General features: G+C 43.0%; 1 protein-coding gene across 2 annotated transcripts in view; it reads right to left on the reverse strand.

Moving 5' to 3' along the window:
* Positions 1-1548: 1548 nt before the first annotated feature.
* The window catches only part of PELI2 (pellino E3 ubiquitin protein ligase family member 2), an 80154-nt gene continuing 70417 nt past the window's right edge, over positions 1549-11285 (reverse strand). Inside the window, exons 4-6 of one of the 2 annotated variants that reach the window (XM_033168954.1) lie at positions 8196-8393; positions 6559-6747; positions 1549-4371 (exon numbers count right to left, since the gene is read on the reverse strand). In XM_033168954.1, the coding sequence (XP_033024845.1) occupies positions 3805-4371; positions 6559-6747; positions 8196-8393 (954 nt within the window). In that variant the 3' untranslated portion in view covers positions 1549-3804. The remainder of the gene's footprint in view (positions 4372-6558; positions 6748-8195; positions 8394-11285) is intronic. The other variant, XM_033169037.1, reaches the window with a different exon arrangement.

An 11285-nucleotide genomic window follows, 5' to 3' on the forward strand; every position in this document is an offset into this window, starting at 1 on the left:
ATGCACCAAAAAGGGTTATCTGGAACTGGCGAGCCAACCTCCATGGAACATGTAGCCATCATAAATCAATCTTAGGCAATATGATAGTTCAAAATGAACTTCCTCTCTACAGTCATTAACTTCTCCTGTACTTTCTACCTAGAAATAGTGAGAAAGACATACAAACATCAGTAGGAAAAGACGTTTAGAGCCAGAAGTTGGGAGTTTAGCCAAAGCTTGTTTGGAAGCAGCTAAACAAGAACAACAGTTCAGTGGGGGGAAAACAGATTTCATATTGTTATGATGCTTTCGGAGACAGATGCACACAACATAGGTATAAGTATCGTTACTAAACCAGTCAATGTCTTACAACATGGAGGTATGAAAGCTTTCAATGGCAAAAAATTGCGAAGTCTACCTATGCCTACAGGCCAGCAGTATCACTCGTGCTGGCCACAATGAGACTTTGTTCAACAAAACCTGGATTGATTCAGAGAGAACTTAACTCCTCTGACTCGGCACTGGAGCATGGGTCTGGATTCAACGTGGTATCAAACACTGACAATCATGACAGCACAACACAAGATGTTATACACTAGTTTGCCATTCATTGTAAAGTCTGAGATAATCTAAACTTCAACTAGGAAGTATAGGAACTACGAGAAGAGTGAAAAGCAATGCAATTTGGACAACTCTTTGGATATACAGAACACCAGAAAACTTTATGAAAATGTATGGAAATGAGCATGCCAGAGAAGTCAGTGCTTCAGAGCTACTGAACACAGCCTGAGCGTTATGGAAACCTGGGAAATCTTTCAACTGTTCCAACATCATTCTCTTTCTCACAAAAATGCAATGAAAACAGGGGGTGAATCCAACACTTTTGACATTAATGTTACAGTAAATCAGTTCCTCTTGTTTCTCAAAGAAGCCCACTAGGCACACCTGTCACCGTGCGGAACCTAGGTCACAAAAAAGGATTCAGAATCACAGGTTGGACTGTCTAATGGATCCCTTCTTGAAAGAGTCTGGAGTAGCTTCAATGTAATCCACAACTGAAGGGGGAACAATCTCTAGGTATACATTCACACATGGAAGGAAACCTAATTGTGGGAATATTCTACACCTGAGCAGGGCCTGAGTCATCGCTACTGTGTTTTTCTGCCCTTGAAGTTGGCAAGCAAGGCAGATTTCAAAACTCTGATTTTATGATATTTTGCCAGTCGGCAAAAGGCCTCTCGATAACAGAGCCTGGAGAGCAGCAGACAGAATAAAGGAGGGGTCTGAGGCACCTATGATAAAAGACCAGGATGGGATTGCAAACCTTACAAACCGTGACACAAAAACAGGGCTATCGTCAGAATTTGAGCTACACGTTTGTCTTGAGGAGTATCAAAGGTGAGGAGCACTCATTTTAAAAAAGGCACTAGGACAAAGTGTTTATAAAACAATTGGCCCTATTTCCCAACCTACTGAGTGGGGCAGGCAAGCTACGGAGTATGGCATTTGACAGAAAAATGCAGCAGAGTGAGTGAAACCTTTCCAAACAAAAGAAATTGGTGCATCAACTTAAAATGCTGAACTTTTTTTATACAGCAAAATTGTATTAAACAGCAGCAGATAAAAACAACACGCCCCATCACCCAGTGGGCAATGAACATCTGAAAATGTTTAAAAGGTTAACTATAAAACAATATTACATCCAAAATATGAACAGGCCAGTTCAAGTATATAACACAATATATTAAAATCATATAAATTATATATTTATACAAAGGGCACACACATAGCAAGGGGTTGCTGTGAATTTAACAAAATGGAGATCCAAACTGCCAGAATCACTTCAGATGTGCAATTAATTTGGGATGGAGAAGCATAAAAATACCCCAAGCAGATGAAATGCGAATATGGTAAGGGTACGTGAAATCCCAGTCAGTTCACAATGAGCACTGAGTTGCCTCCTTTCCCACAACTCCACCCACCCACTTCAAACAGGAATTTCAAACCACATAGGGAATGAATTAATTCTGGGTATTTAATAGTAACATTTGGTGTTTCTCTGAATCTGAAAATAGAGAAAGGGGAGGGGAGGACAGATGGCAAACTGAAAAGTTAATAAACTGTGTTAAATCTATCGAAGGATGTTTGCACATTGGACAGCATCATAGAAGGAAGCTCAGCAAAACAGCTTATTTTTAATTACTGATTTCAAAATAGCTACCAAATATTTAACCATCTGTGGGAGGATTCTTGGTGACTCGCATGTTTAAGACTCAAAGAGTGTCCCAAACAAGCCATCGCGTCATGGCCAGCGTGTGTTATGTTTTGCAAGAGAGCAGACCAAAACCTTCTGCTGGTATAGCAAAGCAGCCACTTAAATAACTGGATTTATAACAAGTCAGTTTGCTCACAGGTCCAAGACATGCAAGGGGAAACTATATTGAGTGGCAATAACACCAAAAAGGCAGAATTAGAAACGGACAGAAAACTGAAACATGGCGAATGTAACTGCATACATGTAAAAAGTAACACAAATTGCATCAGATGCAAAGCTGAAAAGGGCTGATAATATATTGTGCCTTACCACCCCTGGGTTTTCATGAAAGCTGTTTTCATGTTATTGCAAATCCCCATGTTCCCACACTGGTGAAGAAGCCAGTTTTCATTGGCTTCAACCCATGGTGCTGCATCAACACCAGAAAATGATGGAGCCACGTAGGCAAGACCAGCCTTGGTGGGAAGGGCATGTACAACACAGCACAGCCATATAACAAAGTCATTCAAACACATAGTAAGGATGAAGCCATAGAAAGTGGCTCTTGCAACACTATGACAACGTATGAAGGGGCCCAAGGTTGGTCACAAATTAGCTTAATGTTGGTGCGAAGTCTATAAAACACAGGGCAGAATGGTAGTACAGTACAGTGGCTGTCAGAGAGTTGTGCTGCATCAGGAAAGTCAGAAGCAAACTAATCTTTTTGCACATCAAAAAAACGTGACCTAACACATCTGTTGGACCAGATAACCCGTATCTTAAATCTTCCCACATTAGTTTCATGTGTAATGTTAATACAGGGAACATGCAAGGGTAACTTCTGTGTCAAAAAGACATTAATATGTGAAGTGACAGCGATCTCCAAATTTCAAGTAATTTTATTTTTTCCTTTCTTTTTGGACAGCTGCATTACACCACACTGCAGAATTCCATAATATTTTTGTGCTATTGTTTATGAAGCCAACCTTTCGTGTTCACGGCTTGTTTAATGCATGTATCTAGTGAACATTCACCCAGGTTTGCTCACACATTCAGTACATCCTCTTTGAGAATGAACTATTCAAGTTAATTATATTGCAAATTAAAAAGAGAGAGAGAGAGAAAAGGACAGACAAATTACATTCTGTATGCTCCTTTTAGCTTGAAAAAATATGTGTCTTAAAGGCTTGTCAAAGTTTAGAAGAAAAGCATTTCTGTTAAAAAATCCAAGATTAAAAAATCATTAAGACATTGGTATCTTTTTTTCTTCTTCTGATCAAGGGTACTAAGAAAAAAAATATTACAAATATACTACAATTTTACCAAGAAGATGTCATCATGAACATGCTTCTGTTGAGCATGCAATGCCACTGGTATCTGTTTGGTTCCAGGTATCAGTGTATCACCACACTCCAAATTACTCCCAGCTGATTTATTCCCCCCCCCGAAAAGCCCTCATTAATAACAATCCTATAAAAAGGTAAAATCTAGAGTTAGTGGCAAATTCTTTATCTTCACAGTAAATTGTTAACCATGTGAGCTTTATCGTGGTCATCTGTAAAATGGTGTCATCAGTCAATTGGACCCTGAAAAATAAGTTTGACACAGTTCTGATCTCCGGACAGCTGGGTAGCGCAGAAAGGGCAGGCAGCATGGAACGCATGAGTACCATGTGGCAGTGGGATCTGGGACCAGTATTTGGCAGACTTCTCCGAGCACACATGCCCACAAGGGGTGAAAGCATATGTTGGCGGACCAGCATCAACATAAAAGCCTGCCTCGCACCCGAGCCAGAGAGGCACATAGGGACCAACGGTTCTGCACATCGGACACTCACGCTCGTTGGCTTCTGTGTCGCTACGATGCCCCCAGTTGTGATAGCCATGGACGTGGCCACAGCTGAGGTAAGCCCAGGGCTGTTTCTCTTCCACCACTTCCTTGCGGTTGATGCTGGGAAACGCCAGCGTGTTCAGCCCCACAGGGCACTGGGGTCTTGCTGCATTGATCTCTTGCCGTAGAGCCTCTATGTGTTTCTGAGTCGGTGTATGAAATAAGCCATCTGCTGTTCTCCACAGGAGTGTGGCTCCGCACAGATCAATGAGAGAACCATCTTGCAGGACGTTGGTTTCATTTTCTACCTAAAAGGGCAGACAGAGATGGAGGACAGTTTGACAGCTAATTCATTCTGAAGTGAAGTGAACCCCCCCCCCCCCCAAATGCATTTTCCCCACACCCTTTTCTGTCAGCCTCTTGTAGCGTTCAGCTTTCTTCTGTTCTCCTACATGTATTTTATGTAGAAATGTTGATGCAATAGCCCCTCCTCTATAGCAAGCTGCTACAGATTAAACAAAGAAAGCAAATCCAAATTCCTTTTTGTCCTTGTATCTCCATTTCCTCCTCAACTGTTGTTGTCTTGCTTACTGCTAAATTAGGCAAAAGGAGTGGAACTTACAATGCACATGTCACTCAATGTGTCCTGCAAACTGATGTAACTGCATAAACAAGAGTAATATCTTTTGACAGATCCTGCAGGATAGCCATAATACTGTGTTGTTGTGGCAAGGGTCTTGTGGCCTCTTATAAGTCTAAACACATTTACTGTAACAAAGCCCACTTTGTCAGAGGCATGACATGGCAAGTTGGCAAGAATATATGCACAGTGATTCTGGCCACAATTGCACACACTGTGGCCAAAAAGTGCAAGAGATCACCAACAGGCATGTCTTCACACAATCAACTTATTAGAAGACGAGGCCAGAATTTCTTCAAGATTGTCACGCGCTTCATGTTCAAAACTAAAACTCTCCTGAAACTTTTGTTCTTTTGGCACACAATTCGTCAGCAACAAGTTTGGATTTAAATGAAGCAGAAAGGTCATACTGCAGACTCTCACAGTCATGGTCAGAACCATCCATCACAGAAACTGCAGGCTGAGAAGAATGCAAAGCGGCATTTTCTGCCTAGCATTCAGGAGACATTCCATTTTTGGAGCAAGATGGATTTCCCCCCCTCCCTTATAAGGCCGCAGGATAGGACAAAACATTAAGCCACCATTCAAGTTAACCTGATCACACCACAAGGCAACCACTGTGAGCCCAATAAGGCACAATTCCCAGTGGTATGGAAAGACTTGGCTAGAGTCATGCACACTTTGGTAACCTCATGGTGAGCTTACTGCAACATGCTCTATGGGGGCTGCCACTGAGGCTACAAGTAATGCAAAACATCAAGAGTCCTAGCTGGAAGCTGGTGTGGGGGCACCCAACAGAATTATTACCCAACGTCAGTGGCTTATTAGCTACTTGTATGCTTAATTGAAAATGCCAGCATTGAGCTTTAGGCCTAGGTAAAGGTAAAGAGACCCCTGACCATTAGGTCCAGTCGCGGACGACTCTGGGGTTGCGGCGCTCATCTCGCTTTATTGGCTGAGGGAGCCGGCGTACAGCTTCCGTGTCATGTGGCCAGCATGACTAAGCTGCTTCTGGCGAACCAGAGCAGCGCACAGAAACACCGTTTACCTTCCCACTGGAGCGGTACCTATTTTCCTATTTGCTCTTTGACGTGCTTTCAAACTGCTAGGTTGGCAGGAGCAGGGACTGAGCAACAGGAGCTCACCCCGTCGCGGGGATTCGAACCGCCAACCTTCTGATCGGCAAGCCCTAGGCTCTGTGGTTTAGACCAGTGTTTTTCAACCTTTTTTGGGCAAAGGCACACTTGTTTCATGAAAAAAATCACGAGGCACGCCACCATTAGAAAATGTTAAAAAATGTTAAGATTTTTTAACTCTGTGCCTATATTGACTATATATAAAGTAATTTTTCAATTTTTCCCACAGCACACCAGGCAACATCTCACGGCACACTAGTGTGCCGCGGAACAGTGGTTGAAAAACACTGGTTTAGACCACAGCGCCAGCCTAGGATCAGTATATTTTTACTGTAACTTTACAGTTTGTTGGAAGCTGGCCAGTGGCTAGAGCAACCCAGACAGGCAGCATATAAATAATAAGTATTCAATTATTATTATATCTTAAGGGCTGTTATCTCAATAATTAACTGTGCTACCACACTTTCAAGGATTGCCAGCTAAGTCATGTCTGTCTGGCACCGTTCTCCTGGTGCTAAGACACTTTTATTTAGGAGATCTTTAGGACTAGAAGATTACTGCTTTGTTTACTGTATTGATTCTGGTGCTTTATTCCTTATGCTATCTAGGTTGCATTTTAATTATGGTTTCTTTTCATATGGAAGCCAATTTGAGTAATATGGAGAAATATGGCTAGAAAGTTTTGAAATAAAACCGCTATCATGAACTTCCCAACTTACCAGTTTGCCTCTTTGCTGAGCAGATCTTGTTTCACGCAGAGTATACACATCACCACAAACTGAAATTTCCCGCCAGACTCCCGGTTTCGATTCTTCAGTGAACCCTCCTTTTGGATGCATGACTAGAACGCCATTGGTTGTTAATCCATCCATGTGTCCATCGGGATTCTTCCACTTTGCTGCTTTTTCCTATACAGAAGGCCACAGGAAGAAATAAAAGATAAATTACTCAGCCTTTCCACATTCAAAACTTGTAATAGTATTCAAGATTGCAACCGCAAGTAAGCTTCCCAAAGAAAAATAGCTATAATAAAGGAAGGGTTGCTTCAAATTCTAAACTCAACATTTAGCACAGAACAGCAAAGTAAACATCTGCACACAATTACAACTATTACTAATAGTTTGGCTAAAAAAAACAGCTTGCCTCTTTATCAGAAGGGACAGAAAGAAAATCACATTAGTCTTTAAAGTCCTAAACAGCCTAGCTCCAACTACCTGAAAAACTGCCTCCTTCCCTACTACTCTCAATCTGCCTTCCATGTTCCAAGCCATGGATCTCTTCACAAGTGTACACACAATTTACATATAATGCTACTCTTCCTCCCTTCCTGTTTGATCTATTCCATTTGAGCAGGTTGTACTCCTCAATTTCTACACTCAATTCATCCCACCAGCCTATATTTGCCATCCTATATTAAGAGCTCAAGTTCTTCTTACTTGTTTCTCATACTCTGTGCATTTGTGTAGAGACAACTGAAACCATGAGTCATTCTTCTACACACTGCCGCCGCCTCTGTAACACTCAATAAGGAGTCATCTGCCACCGCCACCACACGTCTCTTCCTTCTCTGGGAAGCAGCAGGAATCGTTCGGTAAGGTATACCTTCTGCTGCCGCTTTGATGTGTTCTGAGGTCTGCAACCACTGTTCTTGCTCCTCTGGCCAAGAATCAGTGTCCGAGGTGAGGGCATAGAATCAATTTTGTAGCTCCAGAGACACAGCATGGCTCCTGATGGACTATCATGTGTCATGTTCCTCCAGAGGTTTATCTCCTGAATTGGGCAATCTTCCTCCTCTCTAGGGGTACTCTGCCTGCATCTCTGTTCCAGGATAGTCTAGCAAGAATGTCCTCATGTTACCCAGTAGCTTGAAGTGTGGACAGGTGGGCCTCAAGTTGTTGTACCTCCTCTTTCAGCATGGTAACCAAGCTTACATATGGCAGCACCTCTATTGTCAATTTTGCCCAATTAGGCACTTGATTCCACATTGCAATGAGGAAGCAAAGGGTGAGATCCTACTTCCAGATTTTCTATGGTGACATTAGCTCATGATGCAGCACATAGTCTTGAATGGAGAAGATCTCACATTGAAATTCTGGAATCTCCAGTTAAAAAGATCAAGTAGCAAGTGATGGGAAAGATTTCTGGACTGAGACACTGCAGAGCTGCAGCCACTCAGAGTAGTCTATGCTGGGCTAGATGGACAATAATCTGACAGTTTCCTATGTACTATGTGTTCATATTAAGAAAAAATAATCTGCAGTTGAATGCCAGCAAACAGCCATCATGTTGTGATAAGAGGGTTTATGCAACAAATTATCATGACAGAGAGGCTTGCAGAGAAACTACATGTACTTACCCCAAGGAATATGTTTTTAGAAGAGTCAAATCCTGCTGCAAAGATTCTGGCTGTGTATGGTGTGTTCCTATCACAGACAATGCGGCACGCAAACCTGGAGATGGTGCTTTGGGTGATCTGAGTTTCATCACCATTTTGACTGCCAGAAATTGTATCTGTTACAACAAAATCTATGGGGCTCTCTGTCGATCTGCCAACCTGAAGACATTGAAAACATATTTTAGAGAAATACCTTAGATGATACTGTTACATTATACATTATGTGTAGAAAGGTTGTTTGCTAAAACACAATAAATTGACTGACTGGCTGGCTGGCTGACTCTTTGGAGAACTATGCAATGTGAGAGCATGTGAAACCTTAAATAAGCAAAATCTATGTGTAACTTGTACATTCAGGTAGATTGAAGTATTATCCACAAATCAACAATAAATGTAAGTAGGCATCTTGCTCTCATTCTAAAACTGTTTTAGCTACATGGGGTTCCTTCAAACTTTGAATGACTTGTAATAAAAGCAAGCCCCTCAGAAGATTCCCCTGCTCCCCACAAAAATATATAAAAGCTTTTGTCTGTTTTTAGATTTAAAAGATCCAGTCTACAAACCGATGTTAAGTGATCCTCAATTATTTAAGACACCCTAGTATACCAACTATAACACAATGGATTCAATTAATGAGTTCCATTAGCAGAAGGCCTTCTCATTGGGACTTTCCCCTTCTTCCTCACATGGGTCCCACCAAATAGTTTTGGTTTTTGGGGAAAACGCCCAGAACAGCATGGTGCATTGGCGCATGGGGGGGGGGTCACTCTACCTGACAAACTGAAATTGCTTGCCATGGTAGAACAATCCCTTACACAAGAATGAATTTCTCCTAACGTCTCTTAAAAGGTAAAGGTAAAGGACCTCTGACAGATAAGTCCAGTCGCAAACAACTCTGGAGTTGAAGCACTCATCTCGCTTTACTGGCCGAGGGAGCAGACGTTTGTCCACAGGCAGTTTTTCCGGGTCATGTGGCCAGCATGACTAATCTGCTTCTGGTGAAACCAGAGTAGCACACGGAAATGCCGTTTACCTTCCCGGCGAAGTGTTACCTATTTTCCTACTTGCACTTTGACGTGCTTTTGAACTGCTAGGTTAGCAGGAGCTGGGACAGAGCAACGGGAGCTCACCCCGTCGCGGGGATTCGAACCGCCAACCTTCCAATCGGCAAGCCCTAGGGCTCAGCGCTTTAGACCACAGCGCCTTTCACTAAATGCTAAGGAGGAAATCATTTCACACAGAGAGGGAGCTATATTTCACCATGCATACGTGGTCATGGCTCCACCTTTCTATGAAATATTTTAGGAGCACAGAAATTATACTGAGTCAGAACATTGCTCAATCTTGCTCAGTACTGTCTACACTAACTGGAAGTGGCCCTCCAGGGTTTCAGGCTGGAGTCTCTTCTAGCCCTGGAGTTACTTGGAATTGAGTTTGGGACCCTCTGCACACAAGGCGGATGCTCTACCACTGAGATACCTGTATAGCCATCCCCAAATTTTCTGCTTCATTGGCATTACTTGACTCCTTTTGGCATCAAGATGCCAACGGCTGCACTTGAATGATTCACTTATAACAACTATTACAGATTGCTCAGCTGCAGAAACACTGTGATGGGTGAAAATGAATGTGGCAAGCCCTGAATTTCTGTTACCACTTTAACTGCAGTAAAAGTTGTTATATAGAGAGACTAATGTTGCTTCTTGGAGCTATGCCATAAACCAGAATTATGAACTTCCTAGACAACAGCAAGGAAATCAACAGATTTTAGGTTGCGTCTCTGTGCATCTAAGAATTGGAAAGAAACAGGCAGCAAATTAAATATCAGATTAAATATCTGAATCGCATGGAGTCTTTCTTCCAAAGCTGAATTCTATTTAAAGCTGTCTTCTAATATTTGACATCGACTACCAAGGTACAGGGTTGTGCTGTTTTGCTGTGTCATTTGAGTTTATGAAACATTCTAACTGCAAAATTCTGCCAGGTTATTATTTGCTAGAAATATTTGCTGTGGGAGACAGAGTAGCGAGGATAAGCCTTCTTACCTTATTCTGCTAAAATGCTAATCAAGCACCTCTGTAGAAAAGATGAAAATCTAGTACAGGTGACTTTCAATTTACACTGGGATTATGGTCCGGGAATAGCGCATAAAGCCAAAATCATGTATTGTCAAAACACATCGGTTTCAATGGTGAGTGGGATTGCCAAAGTTTTTATTCCCAGGTGCCTGCCCCTTTCCACCCTCTTTTTCTTTTTAAAAAAATGCTTGCAGGCTGCAGGGGGGAAACTGGCTGGAGGCTGTGAGAAATCCGTTCCACTTACCTGTGGGAGGAGTTGCGGTGGACCGCATGGTTGCCCTCTCACTTCCGGGGGGCGGGACTTTGTCCCTCGTCACCCGGAGGATTCCCGGTTGCGTCAGCTAACAGCCGGCCAATTGGCCGGCTGGGGGGCGTGGCTAGGACCCACTTTAAAACAGAGGCGCGAGCGGAGGACTTCCTTTCGGATCGCTTCCTCAATCTCCCACCCTCCCTCCCTACTTGCAGGTTTTGCTTCAATGGCCTTGCTGTGGACTTCGGTTGGTCGCCTGCCCTTGTCAGGGGCCTGGTAGGCATTTTTCCACTTGGCAGATTGGCTTGGCCGTGTGGTTTTCGCCTACCGCTTAGCAACTGTCACAACTTTGTAAGGTGTTGTTGTTAGGCATTGGGTGACCTTATGATGGGAGAGGGGAGGCCTGGCCATCGCCTGCCCCTCCAAGCTTAAGGGTATTCCGTTAAAGGAATCCAGAGGTGTGGATCTCGTCCGAAGCCGGGGTGGGGCTAGGGCCATGCCACTACCCCTTGGGCCCAGGTGGAGCTTGAGTTGGTCTGAATCGACGGAGCTCCCCCTACCAGTGGTTACCCTTACTTGACTTCCTGCTCTGCGGGCAGGAGTCGATATAGTCAGGTCCACTCAATGCCAAGCCAATACCGCTCACATTTTTGTAACCAATAAGTGTTGGGCAATTTTGCCCAATAACATTAACCTTATATGTGTCCTTGTGTGTATTTCATT

The sequence above is a fragment of the Lacerta agilis genome, chromosome 1, assembly GCF_009819535.1.
Source record: "Lacerta agilis isolate rLacAgi1 chromosome 1, rLacAgi1.pri, whole genome shotgun sequence".
NCBI classification, from domain to species: domain Eukaryota; kingdom Metazoa; phylum Chordata; class Lepidosauria; order Squamata; family Lacertidae; genus Lacerta; species Lacerta agilis.